Source organism: Apus apus, chromosome 21 (assembly GCF_020740795.1).
Source record: "Apus apus isolate bApuApu2 chromosome 21, bApuApu2.pri.cur, whole genome shotgun sequence".
NCBI lineage: Eukaryota > Metazoa > Chordata > Aves > Apodiformes > Apodidae > Apus > Apus apus.
In genome coordinates this window covers 3,656,631-3,679,235 of record NC_067302.1, presented here as the reverse complement: position 1 = coordinate 3,679,235, position 22,605 = coordinate 3,656,631, and the positions used below count along the sequence as shown (strand labels likewise).

Sequence of the window (22,605 nt, the reverse complement as noted above, 5' to 3'; positions counted from 1 at the left end):
GTTGGACATGAGGAGGAAATTCTTGGGTGTGAGGGTGGTGAGAGCCTGGCCCAGGTTGCCCAGGGAAGCTGTGGCTGCCCCATCCCTGGCAGTGTTGAAGGGCAGGTTGGATGGGGCTTGGAGCAGCCTGGGCTGGTGGGAGGTGTCCCTGCCCATGCAGGGGGTTGGGACTAGATAACCTCTAAGGTCCTTTCCAACTCAAACCATTCCATGATCCTATGATAATGACTATGTTTGGCAGTGGGGGATGCAGCATCAAATGAAGGTCTTGCTGCTTCATACTTGTTCCCAGCCTGCCTAGCTGGGTGGTGGACAGGGGCCTTACAAACTACTCGACTCCGTGAAGGATTCTGGTTGGCACCAAGTCTTGACAAAGCAGAAAGATATTCCCACTTCTTAGAATCATAGAATCCCAGACTGGTTTGAGTTGGTTGCTCCAAGCCCCATCCAACCTGCCCTTGAACACTTGCTGGGATTGTGCAACCAGAGCTTCTCTGGGCAACCTGAATTCTTCCAGACTGGGAGACAAAGCCCTGAAGACATCCAAATAAATCCACATTCCCCAGTTAATCCATCAGCACTGCAGCACTGACAGTGGCAAACACCCCATCAGGGCCCTGGGGCCTGAGATGCCTTGGGGCTTTCTCCAGTTATTTGTGTCTCCTGTGTTGGGAGAGCAGTGCAGTCTCCTCCAGCCTTGCCTGCTCTGATTCTTGGAACTTGCACTCACCCTCACACTGGGAGAGTAATTAAGATTAAGCTGCTTAGCCTGCAAGGGGAGAGCAACACAAGCACATGAAGGGACAGATGGAGCTTTAAAAATGTCCCATCAAGCAAATTACGTAAGTTATAATACACCAGAGCTTATCCTGTTGCATCTCAGAGAGCAAAATCAGACCTAGGTTCATCATTCCTTGGCACCTGGAAATCCCACCTCCAGCCCAGTAGGTAACATTTAATTTTCCTGGGCATGTTCTGGTTTTTTTTTTTACATTGAGCTGTTTTTTTCACACTGAATTGTCTTTTTTTTCCCCATGTGTAGCACAGATTGAGGCCCAAATAGGAGGCACCTATTGACTGAAAACATTAAAAATGCTTTTTGTGTGACTTCAGTTGTTTTCCCTCAAACACTGTAAGAAGCTGATTTTATTCCTTGCTGCCTGTACCTTTCTTTGGACTGAAAACCAAAATCCATCAGGATACTCTCCAAGGTGGTGTTTAATCTGGGTGCTGGGAGGGGAATGCCTTGTTTACATTTCTCCAAGAGGGGAAGCTGAGGTTGGACATGAGGAGGAGATTCTGGAGTGTGAGGGTGGTGAGAGCCTGGCCCAGGTTGCCCAGGGAAGCTGTGGCTGCCCCATCCCTGGCAGTGTTGAAGGGCAGGTTGGATGGGGCTTGGAGCAACCTGGGCTGGTGGGAGGTGTCCCTGCCCATGCAGGGGGTTGGATCTAGATGATCTTTAAGGTCCCTTGAACCCAAACCATCCCATGATTCTATTAATTCCCTTTTGAGACTGCAGTGGGAAACTTCAGCTCTGACAGGCAGCACCAGCAAGTACCCCCAGGTCCTCCTCAGCTTCAGCCACTGTTCTGAAAAAAGTAATTTAAGCTCCTGTGCCCCAATTTCCTCTATATCTGCAAGTAAAACTTCCACATCAAGGGCATCCAAAGCCTGCCTAATTTTCTGTGTGTAGCTTTAGTTCCCCACGAGGACAGCATCTGAGAAAAGAAGATAAAACCCTGTTGTAAGGATGATAGTGATGGACCCTTGTTATTTGTTGAATTAAAAGAGTCTGGACAGCTACAGAGGCAACAATTAACAATTATCTTCTGTAAAGAACTTTTGACAACAGCTGAATAAGTGAATGGGTTATGAGATGAGGCCAAATCATTGCAGTACATGGTTGCTGTGTCCTTTGTGAGTCTGGAGGTGTAGGGAAGAGTCCTCACACTTCCATGTCACATCTGATTTAAGGGGCTTTCTGCTGCTTCTGGTAACACAGAGCAAGCAAGTAGCAATTTTCTTCTGTTGTGCAGCTGGGATTATTTGGAGCTGTGGAATTAAGTCCTAAATGAACATTTCAACTGTTCATTACACTTTTATTAATAGATTTCAGAACGTCGAAGTGTGGAATTAAATTACAGAGTGATGAATTAATAACTTTTGATTTATTTTACAAACACTTCCCCCTTTTACGAGAGGGTGTATTAAGATAATTAGGACTAGTGGAGATGCCAGCCTTGCCTTCACCTCCAGCTCTGGCAGCAGTGTCCCCAAGGGCTGCTGAAAGGAGAAGGGTTTTGGAAACACTGCCACCCCCTGGTTCTTTCCACAGGTTTGTTTTATGTTGCAAAAAAAAAACCTCCAAAGAAACAAAAAAACGCCCTGAAACATAAGCCTAACTTTGTGCTACCTGGAGGAACTGCACGCTTCTCTTCTGGGAACTGCTGGTGGACAAGACTGAACCTCGGTGGGGTTGGTTTTTTCCACTGGGTCTCGGTCACCCCCCGCTGCCTGTGGGGAGCCTGTGTCATCAGCTGCCTGTGGAGGCAGCAGCCCGGCTGCTCCCCGCCGGCTGGGGCGGCTGCCGCCTGCCCACCAGCGCAGGGCCGTGGAAAAGCGGCTGCGAAGGCCAAACCTGCCGGGCCCCCTCTGAGGGCGAGGGGCGGCCCCGGGCCTGCTGCGAGCTGAGGGGGTGCAGGCCCAGCGAGGCCTGGCTTAAGCAGCCCCCGGGTTTAGTGAAGGATGAAGGAGGGAGTGGAGGGGGGGACCAGCCGCTCCGGAGGGCAGGGGGCTGCGGCCGGGCCCTGAGGCCGCGGCGGAGGCCGCGCTGCTCGGCGGCCATTGCTCCCTCCTCTCACTACAACTCCCAGCAGCCCCTTCGCGGCGCCCGCGCTCCCGCCTCCCCGAGCCCTCCCCCCCGCGGAGCGTTCCGCCTTTCCCATTGGCTCAGAGAGCTGTCAATCACCGGCCGGCGCTGGCCGGCAGGGCAAGCCGGGGTCGTATTCTCGAAAGCCGCTTACGCCGTTGACGCGGGGCCGCGCGGGCTGCGGGGCCGGGCGGGCTGCGGCGCCGGGGAGGGCGGTGGCGCAGTTGGCGTGGCGCATGCGCAGAGCGGCGCGGGGCGGGAGGTGGCGGGGGGTGCTGGTGAGCCCCGGACAGCTGAGGGGGTAAACAGGGCAGGGGGGCACGGCCGGGGCCTAGGCCGGCCCGCACCTCAGGGCCCTCCCGGAGCCCCGGGGACGGTGCCCGCCACCTGCGGGATCCCTCCTGGCTTCCCCTCCCCCTTCCTCCTCTCGGTCCCGCTCTCCCCCCCCGCATGGATGGAGCCTCGCAACTTCCAGTGCCCGCTGCGCCCGGGAGGCCTGACAGGTAACGGTCCCGCCCGCGCCGCCCCTCCCTCCTGTCAGCTGGGCCCCCCGTGCCCCCTTCCCTCGCGGCTATCCCCCTCTCCCGTCAGGTTTTCTCCCCATATCCCCTGCTATCCCTTTCTTTCCTGTTGGTTACACCCCCACCTGCCCCCCAGGCCCTGTCAGGTGCCCTTCTTCCTCCCCCCTGCTTTATCTCCCTGCCAGACATTCTCCCCACCTCTTAGCAAGGAGCCTGACCTCATCCCTCTTAGGAAGCCCTTCTTTATCCAGCCTCATTCCCCATTTTCCTCAGCCCTTCTGCCTGCCCTGTCCCTCTAACCAAGCCCCTGCATCCTCTGGTTGGTATCTACCCCCCTGCTGGATTCAGCCCCTGCCTTTTGACTTCTCTTTCCCCTCTCCCAGAGCTGGCACTGCCCTGTCCTCACTTTCCTTTCCCCTTTCCTAAAGGCTGACTCTGCCCTGCTCCCCTTTCCCTCTCTAAACCCTTCACCTGAAACTTTCCCCTGCCCCAGTGGGTGTCTTGCAGCCCCTTTCCTTGGGGAGGTGATGAGCCATTCCTCCTCTGCCTCTTTCTGCTGGCTAAACTCCTTCCTGGGGCTGCTGGGCCATGTGGGTCTTGGCCTCAGGCTGGTACTTGTGCTGGGTTGAGGTGTCTTGCATCTTCCCTCTCTTCCTGTGAAGGGCCGTGTCAGCTGGAGGATGAAAGGGAGAGGTAGGATACCAGCTGAGAGGGCTGCTGCCTGAGCTGTGACACCATGTGGGCCAGCATCTCAGGGCATATCAAAGTTTCCCTGGCACTATTGTCCTCTTGTGCTGGGTCTGTCAGGTCTCAGCTCCTTTCTCTGTGGTTGGCTGGCTCCCTGTTCTGAGCCATCTGCCCTGGGGAGTGACTGCTGCTCCTGGCAACTCCTTCAGCTGTAGCACAACCTTCTTTTTACGAGGTGTCTGCTGCTAGTCAGGTTGTTTCTTCTTGTTTCTCTATGTTTGTTTAAAAAAAAGCAACCCACACCTATCTATATTTTAGTGTGATCTGTGACCTCAGATCTCAGACCTTGACTTTCCCTACCTCGGAAAGTCAAGGTGAAGAGGAGAGAAGAAAAGAAGTTGTCAGGCTAAAGAAACCTGCTGAGTTTGGTTCAAAGGGGTGTTAGGATGGGTGAAGGAATTTGTAGATGCTTAAGGGAAGGGTCACAGGAATCCTCCTTTGGGATGAGTCTGATATCCTCAAGGCTTGTAGTGTGCAGAGCTCTGCTTTTGTTAATGACCTTGAGTGTGGAGACTGAGAAACTTGGGTGCATCCGAACTGTTAGGAGTGGAATTGCTGATTTAACCACTGCTGGTTTGAGTCCTGCTGCACTGTGGAGTTACCTGGTGTTGATGGAGCTTTTCTGAAGGGGGGTGGTCCCCTGGTTTGGACTTTGAAGCCCCCATCTGCAGGGCACTTGTCTGTGTTTAACTGCATGTGTAGGTGAGATTTGGGGGTGTCTGTAGATGGTTCTGTGAGGGAAAACATCTTCCAGCAAAGGAACAACCTCCCAAATCCTGGCTGCATTGGGACTGTTCAGTATTAAAACTACTTAATTGTCTGTATAATCAATGTCAAGGCTTTGTTTCCAGATTTAGAGCAAGTGTTTCAAGAAAATTAGAAGATCCAGCTGGGGAAAGCCAGAGGATCTTGATACTCCTCATGCCCTGAAGCACCTTTCCAAAGCAGACTTTTCCAGGAGCTTAAGGAGCTCTTAAGTTCCTGTCAGTGTAAATACAGCCTAGCAGCTTTGGAGCCCACAGCCTGCAGGAATCTGTGGCTTGTTAATTTTTGACTGCAGATTTAAAGACCAAGTGTTGCCAAAGTTCTTTTTCTGCCTCTGGAGCTTTGCCTTGCAGGAGCAGCAGGGTCCATGAGTGAGCTGCAGGTGGGGTGGTCCTCTTTATGCTTCAGGGTGTAGTTTGAGAACAGGCTGTTATGGCAGATGAGGTGAGAGCTATGAGTAGATTCCAGGTTTCTAGTCCTGTCTGGAGTGTTCCAGGCAAGTTTGGAACAGGGAGGGATGAGGGAAGTTTGTCTTTGCTTGGAATTGAGAGCAGAGATGCTCTTGAAAGATGATGGAGGAACATGGACAAGGGGGGATGGATTAAAGCTGGAAGACGGGAGATGGAGGTTGGACATGAGGAGGAAACTCTTGGGTGTGAGGGTGGTGAGAGCCTGGCCCAGATTGCCCAGGGAAGCTGTGGCTGCCCCATCCCTGGCAGTGTTGAAGGGCAGGTTGGATGGGGCTTGGAGCAACCTGGGCTGGTGGGAGGTGTCCCTGCCCATGCAGGGGGTTGGGACTGGATGATCTTTAATATCCCTTTCAACCCAAACCAGTCTGGGGTTCTGGGATTCTATGATTCTGTGCTCCAGTGTCATCTAATAAATGACCAAAGAAGGTCCTGATGGTCTCTTAGGTGTAGCCAAAGTGCTTGTGGGGTCATCACTGGTCTCAACAGTACAGATCTATCCTAAATTGTCCCTTGTCACTGGGATTCAATTCCTCTCATTTCATCCAGAGTTGGTTGTGCAAGTTTAGCTGAAAGCCAAAGAACTGCACAAATGGTTTAGGAAACAATATCTCTAAAAGAGAAGAGAATTTGCACAGTGGTTTTGCTGAAACAAAAAAACAACCCCAGAGGTTTTTGCTGCAAGAGGAACATCCTGTACCAACTGACTTAGTAACAAATGGACAGACTCTTTGAAGGGGCTTCATGATTGGAAGCCTTTAGCTAAGAAATCAGAGGTGCAGTTTATTCTTCTCTGTTTTATATATATATATATTTCCAGGAGGTCTACAAAGCCATGAGGGGTTTATGCTTCATGCCAGTGTTGGTTTCTGACATCATAAGAGCCTGTTGATTTCCATGTACAGTGGTTTGGTCACTATAATCTTAGGGTTTCTTAACTTGGTTCTTCTTTCATAGTAGGAGCTCTTCATGGATTAACTCAAGAACTAGGAAAGTGTTGCATCCATGGTGAATGTGACCTGGGATTGTGACCACTGGTGGCTCATGGACACAATCTGACCTGGAATGAGAATCTGGCACTTCTTGTTTGGAATTCCACACTAATTTAAGGTTGTCAAAGCCTTGCAGCTGTGGTTTCTTCCTGCTGAATACCTGTTGAGCAACAAATAGTGGCATCATGAAAGCAAGGAAGGCTCTTGGAGTCTTCTTGGCCAAGCATTTACATCCATCCTGGGAGCACTTGACATGATTTGTCAAACCAAGTCCTGTCTGGGCAAGAGAGAGACCTTGGTCTTGTGCATTCCCGTTTGGCTGCTTCTTTTTTTTCCAAGCCTGCCCTTTATTTTTAATTGTGAGATGCTAGAAAGCCTGGATCAGCATCCCAGGAGACACTGGACAATTTGTCCCCTTAGCCTTGGATGCTGGTGTTAGGATGTTTAAAGTCAGTTTTGCCTCAGTGTGTTTTGTTTTAAATTCTGCCTTGTTCTTGTCAACCAAAGGGCAGATTTTGTGGATGGTTTTCTTGATGATTTTGTGGATCTTTTAAGAAATCAATTTGATCCCTTTTTGGAAACCTGCTGAGCTACAATCTGTTGGGAATGCCTCTGAGTTACTGCAGCTGAAAATGGCCCATCCAGAGAGCTGGGAAGAGCTGGGAAGCTCCACAACCCACCTGTTAGCCCAAAGAACACTCACAGAGGCAGCAAGCTCCTGGCTATTGCTGTGCTGCCCCTGGCAGTGTGTTTCAGAGTTCCAGAAGGTGTAAATGCTGTGGTGGAGGACATTCTCTTAGATAACAAAGGAATTCCAGCCTCTCTTAAGGAGTGGTAGGTTTGGGATTGGATGTTCATTCCCTCTGAGCATCCTGCTCAGACAGTCGAAGTGTGGGTTTCTGGTGTGTTAGTGGGTTTGTAGTTAGTGATAGAATCCCAGGCTGGTTTGGGTTGGAAGGGACCTTTGAAGATCATCTAGTTCCAACCCCCTGCATGGACAGGATACCCCCAACTAAGCCTGACTTCTTGGTGTGGGTTATTTCTGTCTGTAGAGTACAGGAGATCTATCTTCTCATGAACATGCATTTATTTGTGTGTGTCTTCCAGGGCATTTGGTGCCCCTTTTTGCTAGATAGGAGTTGAATAAAAAGGACCTGTTTAGAAATTAGCCATGACTAGAGGTAGGAAATCCAACCAAAATTCTTCCAGGGGTCTTAAAGAGAGCAGTGGGACATTTGTCAGTCAGGAGGTGACTGCCTGCACAGCTCTGGCATGGGATGGGGTCCTAAGATCAGGAGAAAACTAAACTGCTCTTCAAGAGGAAGGCAAGGCAGGGAAGAGGGAGGATAAGCCAGATGCTGCTTGGAGAGGGGGCACTGCAGACAGAGTCTGGGCATATTGTAGGGAAGCACTAAGAGGAGTGGGAAGCTGCAGACAAGATGGAGATCTGCTGGAATGTTGTCCCTCTTGTGTCTCCAGGGTGTGCTTTGGATTAATGGATAGTTCACTGCTCTGCAAAAATTTTTTGACTGTCATCAGTCACTGGTCACAGTTTTGTGCAGAAGTGAGGTGGGGTGGGAGGTGTTTCATAGGGCTGGGTGGAGGAGGAGGAAGAGGAGGGGAGCATCAGGATAGAATCTCAGAGGTGAGAAGGTAGTGGGGTTTGTCCTCACCCAAGGACTGAGCTGCTGAGGTGTTGCAGGGCCATGGAAGGTGTCTCTGCTGTGCTGCAGCTACAGGTGGAGAAAACACTGCTGTATCCTGGAGGGTTTGTTTAAGAAGGGCAGTCTGTGGGGATGCAGCCTAGGAGAAGGGCAGGTGGAGACTTGTTTGCTGGGAAGGTGTCTGGAGAAACTGGAGGAGAGAGATCACAGCTACTGTTCATCCTGCAGGTTTAGTCTGTCCAAACTTGAAGCTGCTTTTTGAGTTAACAATCCCCATCTCTGATTGCAGAGCTTAGGAGCAAAGTGTCTGGAAACCACATCCACGTGGTTTCCAGCTTATTTATCCCAACTGGCACGTGTCTGTAGAGCTGGCCTTGGGCACAGGTAGTGATGGGTCTGTCCTGGTTTCCTGTGTTTGCCTCTGAGCTGCAGACTCAGCACCATCAACCTGCCCTGCTGCCAAGGGGCTTTGCTGCGGGAGCCCATGTCCTTCATACAATGGGATGGTTTGGGTTGGGAGGGACCTTAAAGATCATCTAGATCCAACCCCTGCATGGACAGGGACACCTCCCACCAGCCCAGGTTGCTCCAAGCCCCATCCAACCTGCCCTTCAACACTGCCAGGGCTGGGGCAGCCACAGCTTCCCTGGGCAACCTGGGCCAGGGTCTCACCACCCTCACACTGAAGGATTTCCTCCTCATGTCCAACCTCCATCTCCCCTCTGCCAGTTTTCATCCATCCCCCTTGTCCTCTCTCTCCCTGCCCTTGTCCCAAGTCCCTCCCCAGCTTTCCTGGAGCCCCTTCAGGCCCTGGAAGGTGCTCTGAGGTCTCCCTGGAACCTTCTATTCTCCAGGCTGAACACCCCAACTCTCTCAAGTCTCAACTCTTCCCTGTGGGTTGTGTTGGAGAGACCCCATGGCTACCCTAAAAATCCTCCCTAGGAGCCCACTGCAAGAAAATGCACATTTCAGTTTGTTTGGATGACATTTCTTACACATCTGCAGCTCTAAGGACACTTTTGTGTCCACCACAGAGCTGCACGGAGGAGCCAGCTCTGTTAGGAAAGCCATCTGAACTTCCACATTGGACAAACTCCACTTCCTGTGAAAACACCTGATTTTTTGGTACTTTCTGCCCATGGAGAAATACACTTACAGGTTTTAAGAGCAAATGAAGGTGAAACCCAGAGCTCTGGGGTGCAGTAGAGCTGCACAGCCCTGATGTGGCTCACGGTGGAAACCCTCATTTTGCAGCAGCCTGAGGGATGAAGTGGTGGAGAATCAGGCAGGGTTGGTCAGAACTTCTGCCTGACCTCAGCCGAGTTATTTGTTGCTGCATTTCTGTGAAATGTCCTTGTTTCAATGAATCAGCATTTCCTCATTCAAAAGAGGGCTTGTTGGAAAATGTTGGCTTGTTCTGCTGGTAGAAGCTCTTGAAGAGGATTTCAAACTGTCAGGTTACATAGGACAAAATGGGGTTTAATTGTTTGTTTTTTTTAAGAGAACTGTAGAAATATCAAAATGGGACAGCACAAGACCTAGGGTGTGTAAATCATAGAATCCCAGGCTGGTTTGGGTTGGAAGGGACCTTAAAGATCATCCAGATCCAACCCCTGCATGGGCAGGGACACCTCCCACCAGCCCAGGTTGGTCCAAGCCCCATCCAACCTGCCCTTCAACACTGCCAGGGATGGGGCAGCCACAGCTTCCCTGGGCAACCTGGGCCAGGCTCTCACCACCCTCACACTCAAGAGTTTCCTCCTCATGTCCAACCTCCATCTCCCCTCTTCCAGTTTTAATCCATCCCCCCTTGTCCTCTCCCTCCCTGCCCTTGTCCCAAGCCCCTCCCCAGCTTTCTGAGGATAAATGCCCTTCTTTTATCCCTGGGCACTGTTTGCACAATATGCAAAGTGGCAGTTCCAAAGAATAGTTCAGGCTGCAGGGGGTCTCTGGAGGTCTCTAATCCAAACAGCCTGGTGCAAAACAAGTTGAATTAGGTCATTTTGTTCAGGATCTCATCCAATCAAGTTCTGGTTGTATCCAAGGATGGAAACCCCACAGCCTTTCTGGATCCCATTTTAATGCTTGACCCCTTCACAGCTAAAATGTAACATGTAAGTGGAGAAAGAAAAATCAGGTGGCCAATACTTCATGGCAAGGAATGGCCTGATGTGTTCATGTGCTTGCCTTTGCTTCCTCACTCCTCTGTCCTGCAGGTAATTAAATGCCCTTGGTGAGGACTGTGGCTCTGTTGGCATGCTTGGATCCACAGCAACTCTTCCAATAGCTCCTTTTTGTCTGCCCCATTGCAAGAAGATGGCAAAAGCAAACATCACCAGAGACATCATCCACAGGCAGATCAAGGTAGGTGTGAACCAAGTGTTCCCTGGTGCTGGGTGGAGCAGAGATGGAGAATCTGTGTTCCTGCTGGATTGGGAAACACTCCTGGTGCTGCCTGTACTTCGCAAAAGATCTCTGCTACTTACCTGTTGATAATCTGTGTAAGAAGCTTAAGAGAACAGACTCAAAGGGCCTACCAGTGGCCTTAATGAAGAGCTGGGATGAAGTGTGGCACAGCAGAGCAGGTCTCCCTAGCGGGAGCACACCAGGCTAGTTAGACAGCAGCTCTGTTCCTTTTGAGGGCCACGTTGAAGAGAGAAATCCAGCTCCTTGTGTTTGGGCCCCATGAAGGACCCTTAGCTGGCTCCCCTCATGAGTTTTGTCTGCTTCTTTGTGTTCCCTTCGTGTGATCTTGCCATCAAAGGTGTTTTCTGACTGCAGCAAAGCTAATGATCTCTGTCTCAGTCTCTTTCTGTCGCTTCTTTTTCTTGAAAGAGTGATGTGTTGCTGCCTTTGTGTGGGGAAAAACTGCCACGGAGGTGGGATCACTCATCTGAGGGCTGCATTTGTGAAATACCTCTTAACGTGAAAGGACTAACTGCAGCAGACACAATAGGCAATTATTCCTTGGACTCGAGGGCTTTAAATCATTTGCAGCTTTCCTGGGAATCAGCATTCACCAAAGTGGTCTGTTAGTGGCCAGAATAAGGAACTAGGAGCTTGAATGTTCACTTCACAGTTTGGCCTCAAACTTTGTATTATGATTTAATACATGTGCAAAGATTTATTTTGCTGCTCTAACAAAGAAGGGATGGGACTGTGGTTAGAGCCTTAGCCTGGGACTTTTTCACACTGTCTGGTCTGCTAGACTTTCATGTGTGACCTTGGGAAGGTTGCTCAGTCTGACAGCTCCTTGGAAAAGCAATGTCCTACTGCACAGACCTAGCACAATCATGGAATGGTTTGGGTTGGAAGGAACCTTAAAGGTCATCTAGATCCAACCCCCCTGCATGGGCAGGGACACCTCCCACCAGCCCAGGTTGCTCCAAGCCCCATCCAACCTGCCCTTCAACACTGCCAGGGCTGGGGCAGCCACAGCTTCCCTGGGCAACCTGGGCCAGGCTCTCACCACCCTCACACCCAAGAATTCCCTCCTCATGTCCAACCTCCATCTCCCCTCTTCCAGCTTGAATTCCTCACCATTCCTTCCAGTTTCCTCACAATTTCCACTGCATTAGCAAGACAATTAGAACTCCAGCCCCTTGCACTGGGCCTAGCAGTGTTTTGGGAATGCTATCCATGAAAATATGTCACGTTTGTAATGGAAGTTACTACAAAGGGCCCATTTTGCTTTGTTTTTCCTCCAGTTCCCTTCTAGCCGTCTCCATTTTGGTTTTAAACAGCCTTTGTTGTGTGGAGTTCATTACTTCACACTGGTCTGCAGAGCTGTAACTCAGCACACTGGCTCTTTGTGTCTGCTCTGCAAACACTAACATGTTCCCAGTGTCATTTCTGACATTAATCTTCTCATTAATACTTGGTGATAATGAAGGTTTACGTTGTCTTTGCCCGACTGCAGGGTGGCGTGGGGCGGGACCCAGGCTGGATCAGGTTCTAGGAAGGAATCTCCTTGGTCATTAGATGTTCCACCCAAAATCTGACTTGCATTCCCTTTTCTCCATGTCTGCCTCTGCAGTTGGCCCTTTTTCATCGAGGCCATCTGCTGATACATCTGTGAACCCTGTCAGATCACAGGGGAAACAACTGTCCTGCTTTTCTTCACCTTCATTTGTACTGACGCAGTTCTGTGGCAGCTGTTCCCTTCCCTGCGGAACACGCTGTGCTGTGGTGCTGCAGCTACATCTCCTACTCCACTTCTGATGAAGTAAGCCATCCCAAAAGGATTCTGTCCAGTTACAGCCCCCAATTCTTTGCCCTGGGTTGGTGGTACTGCTTCAGGATGGATTCTGTGTGATGGCAGAGCTCTCCTAAGCAGCTGTGGTCTGGTGCTGGAGTCCTCAGGAATGAGTTCCTTCTAAAATACTTCCCAGTGAGGGTGGTGAGAGCCTGGCCCAGGTTGCCCAGGGAAGCTGTGGCTGCCCCATCCCTGGCAGTGTTGAAGGGCAGGTTGGATGGGGCTTGGAGCAACCTGGGCTGGTGGGAGGTGTCCCTGCCCATGCAGGGGGTTGGGACTGGATGATTTTTAAGGTGCCTTCCAACCCAAACCATTCTATGATTCTATGAAATCCTTTCCAAGGGATAATGACAGGCATTCCCAACCTCTTCTGGATCTTCTGCTTCTGGCCCAAAGTAGGCAATGTCTTCTCTCTTAGTGTAGTTCTTTCAAACCTCATTTTGGCTGTTCAGCTTGAGCCTGACAATTAGATAAACATCATTTTAACCCAATTCAGGGGCAGAGATGACAAACCTGTCAACCTGGAGATGGTGCAAGCGATGTCTCTAGGACAGGTACCTGTTGATATGGAAACCCCAATACCTGGCAAGGTCCCTGCTTGATTTTTAAAGGTCTTGACTATTCTCTTAAAGGAAAAAAAAAAGAAAAGAGACTGTTTTGTTTGCTGGAGTCAGCTTGGTGCTTGTTTGCTTCCTGCAGGAGAGGGGTGCTCTGGGCTTCGAGCGACACTATCATGTCACTGATCCCTTCATCCGACGCCTGGGCCTGGAAGCAGAATTGCAGGTAATTGAGCAGTGTTTAAAGAGCCAGCTGAGCTTGCAGCAGAAAGGACAGCATGGGGGAGCATGTGGAATTCTCTCTTGGATGGCATAGATACTGATTTAGTCCCCTAAACTGTATTAGAGCCAGGAATAGCTCAGTGAGATCCTGTGTGAGCTTCTGTGTTACCTAATGCACCTGCAAGAGAGCATTTCAGGGGTGTGGGTCAGCTCATCCCAGCAGTGGTGGCTGAAGAAGGTGACTGTCACCTGCTCAAGACACTCAGCTGATGCTGAAAAGTGTGATTTGTTGCCTAAAAAAACCATGGTTGTATTACAGCCTGACCCAGCTTCAAAAGATCTTGAGATTGTCTTGGTTTGGGGGAGGAAAAGATTTGTTTGTCCCCCTTTTCAGTCCCATCTCCCCCATCAAATCCTACTCTGTGCTCCCTTGGTCTTTCCTGTTGCAGTTGTTGGTTAATTTGGATGAAGATGGATGATACAGTCACCCAGCAGCAAGGTGCTTCAAAAAGAGCTCTCAAAAGTGCATTTTCCCTGTGTTCCCAGAGAACCTGTACATGTAATTTGTCAGCTTAGCCACAGGCTTTGGAAGCAAAGTCACCTTCCTACCTGTGCAGCAGGATTTCATCTGTAGCCTGTGAGGCTAAACTGCCACTTTATTCAACACTTCATTTTGATTTTTTATTATTTGCTTCATTTTGCCTTTTCTACCCCAACTGCTAGAGCATGTCTTGTCTTTTCTGGAGGTGCCTAACTGCCATGTGGGTGGGGTTTTTATTTTGCAGGGTTGGAAGGAAAAGAAAAACCTGCTTGTGTTGGAACAAGTTGTTATGTGTGGGGAGCTAAGTGTGTCCTTGCCTGAGAACAGCTCAGTTTGATAAGTCTGAAGTTTGTGTTAACAGCATCTTCCCCCCTTTTTTTTTTTTCTTCACCCCTCAGGGTCACTCTGGGTGTGTCAACTGTCTGGAATGGAATGAAAAAGGAGAGTAAGTATTTAGGTTGATTTGGGGGATCAACAGTTTGATAACCCCAGGTTCTCCCAGGAGCAGGATGGGGGGGTCATTTTATAAGGAGCTGCTCCCCATTCCTAGTCAAGTGGAGCTGGAGCTCCCAAGTTTTGAACTGTGATAGAGCTCAAGTTTCAAAAGCAGCTTTATTTTGTTCAATATATCTGGATATTATTAGAAATGCCCCTTTAGAGAGTTCAGAAGGGAAATGGTCAGACTAAGAAGTGGAGATTGAAGGCTGCTTCTCTTCTCCTAAGTGGTATTATGGATTATCATGGATCTTTAGGATTTGACCAGCTGCTACTGACATTTCCCCACCCCCTTCTCCATGCTGTTAAAAGCATCTGCTGGGGGACAAATAGATAAGGGAGGGAGGGGGTTAACCCCTCCCTGCAATTCTAGAGGGAAACTCAACATCAGAGCATTTCCACTAAGCAAGTGGAATAAAGAAAATCCACATGAGAAATTACTGGATGGAAGGAAGAGCATATATTTCTTGACATGCCTCTTCCAAGATTCAAAGTCTGCTGTCTGATACTCTTCAGAATTATTTACCACTGCAAATTTCATGCACTTGAAAGAGATCTGGCTACAAGGAAATGAGTTTAAAAGAGCTGGTAGTTGCAGATGTCAAATTCTTTGCCTTCCAGTGCAGATACATGTGCAAGGCAAGCAGCTCCCTGCAATGCCACCAACCACACCCTGCGCTTCAGCAGCAATCTGGGAATCACTAAGTGAGCACTGGCTTGGGAATGCTTGGGCACATCCAAAGTCCAGGAATGAATGCCTTGGCTTGGGAATGATGTGGAGCAGTTAATTCAGCCAGGCTGATGAGGAAGATGGAGGCCCTGTGTGTTATTGTTGACCAAGTGCTCCTATTGTTTTTCCCTTCTCCATCTGAGCCTGTGGCGAGTTGGTTCAATGAGCTAAACCAACACAACCCACTGGCTTTATTTTGCATGGAGTTGATCTTTGGCTGGTTTAGCTCCCTGAACTGGCTGAATGGATTGGCCCAGGGGGAGCAACAGGAACACAGAGCTGAGAAAAGAGAGAGGAAGTGGGCTTGGTAGAGCTGAATTAACTTCAGGGCCGTCTGTGGTCAAACCGCTCTAAGGAATTGGTCACAGCTTAGAACAGAAGAATAAATGCTGCATATTTCTCTTCTGTTTCTTTTAGTTTGTTGGCCTCTGGCTCTGATGACCAACATACCATTGTCTGGGATCCTCTGCACCACAAGAAACTGCTTTCTATGCACACAGGACATACTGCAAACATCTTTTCTGTCAAGGTATAGATGGTTAGAAGGAATGAACAGTTACCAAAATCAGCAACCTAAGCAGCAGGAGAATAGATGCTTGTTGGGAAACATTTCCCTGCAAGTGATTTCCCACCTCAATAATGTTAGGGGGGGAAAAATGGCATTAAATCAAATTCCTGCACTTCTAAGTTTATGCAACTCCCATCTCATTCTCTCTGTAAATTCAAAGGAATTGGTTGTACCAAATTGGGACATGTGGTGAGGAGACTGTTTTGGGTGGCTCTTTGGTGGGCACACTGGTGTGTGTATGTGTGTCACATGGGTAGAAACATGGACCATCCCATGTTTCTGCAGCTTGTTTTGGGGACAGCTCAGTGCTGTTGTGTGTGAGCAGCCCCAGCACTTCCCCACTGTGAGTGCCAAATCTGTGTCCCACAGTTCTTGCCGCACTCGGGGGATCGGATCCTCATCACAGGAGCTGCAGATTCCAAGGTGCACGTCCATGACTTGACTGTCAAGGAGACCATCCACATGTTTGGAGATCACACCAACAGAGTTAAGAGGATTGCCACGGCTCCCATGTGGCCCAACACCTTCTGGAGTGCAGCAGAAGATGGGCTAATCAGGTACAGAACTCCAGTTCTGCCCCAAAATTAATTGGATTAGGATCCAATCCCATGCACAGATCTGAAGACAGGCTGCCTCTCTACTAAAGAGCTTAAGTTAATCTCTCCTTTTCCTGAAAATGGAAGGATTCATCTTAAAATGTAGACTCCTCTGATAGATATTCTCTCCAACTCCTCTGGTTTACTCCACTGAAAAGGGAGACCAGGAAAAGAGCAGCCATGGCAAATGGGAAGGAGATAAAACACTGAGCAATGTTTCCCTCCAGAGTCACTGGGACTCTTAAAGGAGCAATGTTACTAGAGGAGTCTGTTCCACTATGAGCTACTGGTTGTGAGATCGTGGCTTGGAGTTTAATTTGGGACTTAAATAAATGTCTGCACATTGTAGAGCTGGTTTTGATGGTTATCCTGATATTTAGGTCTGGTGTGTATTGAGTTGAGATGCTGCCAGGGGCACAAATCACTTGTTAATGTTGTTATCATAAAATAGAATGGTTTGAGTTAGAAGAAACCTTAAAGATCATCTAGATCCAACCCCCTGCATGGGCAGGGACACCTCCCACCAGCCCAGGTTGCTCCAAGCCCCATCCAACCTGCCCTTCAACACTGCCAGGGATGGGGCAGCCACAGCTTCCCTGGGCAACCTGGGCCAGGCTCTCACCACCCTCACACCCAAGAATTTCCTCCTCATGTCCAACCTCCATCTCCCCTCTGCCAGTTTTAATCCATCCCCCTTGTCCTCTCCCTCCCTGCCCTTGTCCCAAGCCCCTCCCCAGCTTTCCTGGAGCCCCTTCAGGCCCTGGAAGGTGCTCTGAGGTCTCCCTGGAGCCTTCTCTTCTCCAGGCTGAACAACCCCAACTCTCCCAGCCTGTCTTCATAGGAAAGCTACTCCAGCCCAAGCCAGATAATTAAGCATAGGTCACCACCAAGCAGCACAAATGAGCTGCTTTACTTTCAGTTTGGCCACCATGGAGAACCAACCCCTCTGTAGATCTGCCCCTGATGTCTAGTGACAGGAGTGGCCTGAGTCCCTCTTCCCTCTGCAGGCAGTACGACCTGCGGGAGAACAGCAAACGCTCCGAGGTGCTGATCGACCTGACCGAGTACTGCGGGCAGCTGGTGGAGGCCAAGTGCCTGACAGTCAATCCCCAGGACAACAACTACCTGGCAGTGGGGGCAAGTGGGCCCTTCGTGAGGCTCTATGACATCCGCATGATCCACAACCACCGGTACTGGCCGCTGGCTTTTCTGGGGAGACGGGAGCAGCACGAGAGCTGCTGAGAGGCTCTGGTGGGAAGGGGGAGTCATGGTGATCAGGTGCTCACCTGGGTTTTACCCAGTCTTTGCTATCACCCACAGTCATAGAATCATGGGATGGTTTGGGTTCAAGGGACCTTCAAGATCATCAGGATCCAACCCCCTGCATGGGCAGGGACACCTCCCACCAGCCCAGGCTGCTCCAAGCCCCATCCAACCTGCCCTTCAACACTGCCAGGGATGGGGCAGCCACAGCTTCCCTGGGCAACCTGTTTCAGTTACACAGAATCACAGAGTGGTGGGGTTGGAAGGGACCTCTGGAGGTCATCTCCTCCAACCCACCTGCCAGAGCAGGATCCCCTAGAGCAGATCCCACAGGAACAAATCCAGATGGGTTGGGAATGTCTCCAGAGGAGACTCCACAACTTCCCTGGGCAGCCTGTGCCAGGGCTCTGCTGCTCTGACAGTAAAGAAGTTTTTCCTTATGTTTAACTTAAACTCCTATGCTCCAGTTTGTTCCCATTGTCCCTAGTCCTGCCACTGGACTCTTCAGAAAAGACACATCCAGTCACAGGCCCAATTTCATGCCCAAACTTCTTTTGGCTAGAATTTATTTCATGCAAATTGGAGCTGGCTTGCAAGTTTCCCTTTTCCATCTGTGTGAGTGCACTGGGGTGGTGTGAGGCAGGCTCGTGCCTGTAAGGCTGTCTAGACACCAGGCTTTGCCCTCATGTGTGAACAAGAAGTGTAAATCAGGCTCCCAGCAGTTGGGTGCTGTGATTCTGAGCTTGATCTTCTTCCTGGCTAGGAAAAGCATGAAGCAGAGTCCTTCAGCTGGAGTGCACACGTTCTGTGACCGCCAGAAGCCCCTCCCAGATGGTGCAGCACAGTACTACGTGGCAGGTATTGGGCTGGGGGGGTGACTGATGGGACTTGAACTTAATGCCTGAAGAAGCAGAGCTCTACTCACCACCAAGAAACCACTGCTTGGAGGAGTTCTGTGATCCTGGGGTGTTCCATGGAATTGCAGTTCATTTCACTTGTGTGAATTCTTGCTGATGTTACCTGCCCCCTTCCCATGATTTGGCAGTGGTGGTTGTTGCTGAGCTGGCCTTGCTGCTTCTTGCCTAGCAGATATATCTTTTTGTCACTTTGATTGGAAAGTCAAGGACTGGATAACCTGGGAGCTGGAGGTTTTCTCCTGGAAGTGCTGCCAGCAAAGCTGCTGTTTCAAACCTTTTTGGCACAGAAGTGCCTTGTCTTCATCCTGCAGATGAAGAGTCAGTGATGCAGTATCTGGGCCATCTAAACTACATTCTTTTCCAGTGCTCATTATTTACTCTGTGGGTTTTTTGCCCCAAATGCCTGTTGTTGTTTTTTTTAAAGTATCTTAGACCAGCATGTTCAGCAGACTAGTTCTGACAGTCGTGCTTCTGATGAGACCCACTAGAGGATTTCTTAGGTCCCCTGAATTGGTCATGCAACACATCTGCTGTCTGAAGCAGAAGAACCTGTGTGTGAGCTGAATATTGAGGAGCTTTGGTTTGGTTGTGCTGAGGGCTTTATTAAGGGAACCTGATTAGAGGGCTGAAGATGGAGGAATTTGTTTGCAGATGGCCACAAATCACAGAAGCCAAATCCATAGGGAATCCCTACAACTGAGATTGCTGAGTTCAGCAAAGTTTCTTGTTGGCAAGCTTGTTACCATCCAGTCTTCCCTTCATATGGAGATGGCCATGCAGAATTGATACCTAGAACTTGTGGCAAGGCAGTTCTGCAGATCTGCAGGTTGTGGTGGCTGGTGGCAGGATTCAATAAAGAGCAGTAGAAACTGGAGAATCCCTGAGGTGCAGGAACTTCATGACGTGGCTCTCCTAACAACCTCTTGTGAAAGGCAGCAGCTGAGGTGGGACAAGGACAACAGGTACTAGTTACACTGATCTATGTGGACCTCTTCTCTCCACAGGGCACCTTCCAGTGAAGCTTCCAGACTACAACAACAGGCTGAGGGTGCTGGTGGCCACATATGTCACCTTCAGCCCTGATGGCACAGAGCTCTTAGTCAACATGGGAGGGGAACAGGTAAGAAGGCAGCTAAAGCTTGGCAGAAAGCTTCACATTCAGTTGTGTTTGGGTCACCTCACACCATGGGCAGTCTTGAAAACATGTATAGCAACTTCTCTGTGTAATATGATTGATTTTAAACTCCTTTTTGATTCATCCAGGCTCAATTCTTGGTATTAAGGTTTTCTTTGTTATGTTCCCACTGATCAAACTTGAACCACATTCTGCTTTTTGCTCCTCTAGAAGAGAAAAAAAAACAACCCACAAGAGTTCTGGAACTGACCTTTGCTGACCTAGAAAAGATTTCATAACTTATTCTTGAAACATCTTACTGCTTCTGTAATGGAATGGAGTGAATAAGGGACTTGCAGAAGCCAAGGCCTTCACCTGGAATATTGATTGCTTTAATTTTAAGTGCTGGATGATATTCATGGATCTTTTGTAAAGCCTATCAGGGAAATGAGAAAATCCTCCTGACAGCATTAATCAGCATGGATTAAGCAGGACCTTTGCTCATGAGCAGGTTTCTCTGTGGTTGTCCTTTACAGGTCTCTCTCTCACATGTGCACTTATTCCCTTGAAGAGAAGGTGCTGAGGTAGATGAGTGGTAGGGCTGAGCTGGGCTGGCAGTTCCTGTACCAATACACTTCTAAATTAGGGCTTCACAGGCTGCTTTACAAGTTTCCCAGGAAATCCTAATTTCATTTTAGAGAGACTTTTTTTTTTGCCTTGGTTTAGTGTAACCCCTCTTTTCTGGCCATACATGCTTGAGTTCTTCACGATCAGTGTGTGAATTAAATAGTTAAAATATCTAAGTGGAGTTGAAGATTTTTTAACAGGTTGGTTTGTGGTCAGGTCACTTTTTAAGTTCTGGAGGTGAGGAGAGGGCTTTCTACCTCTTGAGTAAGACAAAGGCTCCTGTTTCTCAACATCATTCCTTCTGAACCCCTTGCTGGAACAGAACACACCACTGGAGCTGGTGTCATCCTCTGTATACCCATCTAATAAACAAGACTCCCAGTCTGAAAATTGGAAATAGAATCATAGATCACAGAATCACAGAATGCCAGGTTGGAAGGGACCTCAAGGATCATCTGTTCTGACCTTTGTAGTTACTACTGTAGTTTATACAAGATGCCCCAGCACCCTGAAAATACAGCAAAATATAAATATATAAAAATAGCAAAATATAAATGTGAAACCAAATACCCATCTAGCCCTGTTTTAGTTCTGTGACTTTGATGTTTCCCTGACTTCTTTTACCTCATTCTCTTTCTTCATCCCTTAGGTCTATTTGTTTGATCTGACATACAAACAGCGACCGTACACTTTTCTCCTCCCCAAGAAGTGCCACACCTCAGGGGGTGAGTATGAGGCTGTCAGCAAAGTGGGTGGAAGCCAGAGTGAAACCACATGCTGCACAACTCTCAGTGTGGGCAGGAACTGGGAGAATGAAGCAGGGCATTGGCTGTTCCTGCAGTGCAATTCATAGCCCGAGTTCTAAAAGCCCTTCTCAGGGTGGCAAAATGTGTGTGTGGAGGGGAGAGGGGAGCTGTGAGATTTGGGGGGGTATGCAGGAGCTAAGGGGAGTGCTTAGAGCTGGGCACAAAGGATAAAGTGGACTGTGTGGTGTGGTTGAGGTGCTGGTATCCTGCCCCCAACTAAGGGGGAAAACTTGGGATCATAGGATCATGGAATGGTTTGGGTTGGAAGGGACTTTAGAGATCATCCAGATCCAACCCCCTGCATGGGCAGGGACACCTCCCACCAGCCCAGGTTGCTCCAAGCCCCATCCAACCTGCCCTTCAACACTGCCAGGGATGGGGCAGCCACAGCTTCCCTGGGCAACCTGGGCCAGGCTCTCACCACCCTCACACCCAAGAATTTCCTCCTCATGTCCAACCTCCATCTCCCCTCTGCCAGTTTTAATCCATCCCCCCTCATCCCATCACTCCAAGCCCTTCAGCTTTGTGGACAGGTGTGGAAATGCTGTATTGCTTCTGTTTCTTTAAACTTATTAGTAAAATGTTGACTACCTCTGTTACCCCCTTGAACCCCCATTAGGAAGGAGACAGAACAATCTCTTCCCTAGTCTAAGAATCTGGCCTGGCACTAATATTCCTCTTGGTGCTGAGATAGTTGAATCAAAAACTCTTATTTGACAAGTAAGTAAATCCAAAAGCCTTTTTATTCCTGGCCCTGTTCCTTCCAGGGCCTGTTGGTGCACAGATACTGCAGGATGGCTAGAACACTGTTCCCCAGGCAGAGGCTGACTTATCAGGGAGTGTTCCCTGCTCAGCCCCTTCCCTGTTCTCAGAGCACTCTGGCAGAGTTTGATCTGTGTACTCAGCTCGCCTTAGGCCTTAATCTAAGACTCACATCCTGGTAGCAAATCCATGCCCTGCCTTTCTCCTCTGTCTGGAAGGTATGTGGGTGATCCAGACTGGGGTGACTGCTGAGGTCAGGCTCTCAGTGGCAGGACAGTGTTTGAACAGGCTCCCAGGAGTGTGATTGCTGCAAACACTCCACCCTCTTGGGCACAGAAAGTTCAGCAGAGGTACAAAGGCTGAACTTCATGTGCACGCATGTCTCTGCACACTGAAACCTCTGAGAAGTTCTGCAGACTGGTTGGACAGTGTCCTCAGATTCCCAACCTGTGAAATGACCTCAGGAGCCCCTCCCAGCTGCAACAGAAATGCAGTTTGTAAAAAATTAAGCTAAATATTTTCTATAGAAATGACAGGTTACCTTCAGAGGATCACTTCTAACAGCTCCTTGAGAGGTAGGGTAAGAAAAGAACAAAAGAAAGCATCTGGAATTCCTTTAGTGGATTCCTCCAGTGGTTCCCCTCATCCTCCTTGTTCTGTTAAATGTTCAACAACTCCACTCTCTGATTCTTTATCTGAGCAAATCTAAAATACAAAGTTAGATTAGACATGAGGAGGAAATTCTTGGCTGTGAGGGTGGTGAGATCCTGGCCCAGGTTGCCCAGGGAAGCTGTGGCTGCCCCATCCCTGGCAGTGTTGAAGGGCAGGTTGGATGGGGCTTGGAGCAACCTGGGCTGGTGGGAGGTGTCCCTGCCCATGCAGGGGGGTGGGACTGGATGATCTTGAAGGTCCCTTCCAACCCAAACCATTCTGCAGATTATGCAGTTTTAAAGGTCAGGCTTCTGCTGATCACTCAGGTACTCCAGTTATGGCCTAGACTCAGTCTGAAGGCATTTCAGTTCAAGCTCCTTCATTCTGTGTGGAACTGGTTTTCTGTTCTAGAGCTGTGATGGGAAGGAGATTCTGGAGTAAATGTAAGAAGGCAAATCCAGTCCAGGTGGCTCTAG

At 49.4% G+C, this 22,605-nt stretch overlaps 1 protein-coding gene across 1 annotated transcript in view; it reads left to right on the top strand.

The window, feature by feature from the left end:
• Positions 1-3,151: 3,151 nt before the first annotated feature.
• Positions 3,152-22,605, top strand: part of WDTC1 (WD and tetratricopeptide repeats 1) — a 30,622-nt gene continuing 11,168 nt past the window's right edge. The window contains exons 1-10 of the mRNA XM_051637813.1: positions 3,152-3,372; positions 10,242-10,389; positions 12,980-13,063; positions 13,999-14,045; positions 15,243-15,354; positions 15,763-15,950; positions 16,997-17,179; positions 18,016-18,110; positions 19,174-19,289; positions 20,560-20,635. Of these exons, the coding sequence (XP_051493773.1) occupies positions 10,282-10,389; positions 12,980-13,063; positions 13,999-14,045; positions 15,243-15,354; positions 15,763-15,950; positions 16,997-17,179; positions 18,016-18,110; positions 19,174-19,289; positions 20,560-20,635 (1,009 nt within the window). The 5' untranslated portion in view covers positions 3,152-3,372; positions 10,242-10,281. The remainder of the gene's footprint in view (positions 3,373-10,241; positions 10,390-12,979; positions 13,064-13,998; positions 14,046-15,242; positions 15,355-15,762; positions 15,951-16,996; positions 17,180-18,015; positions 18,111-19,173; positions 19,290-20,559; positions 20,636-22,605) is intronic.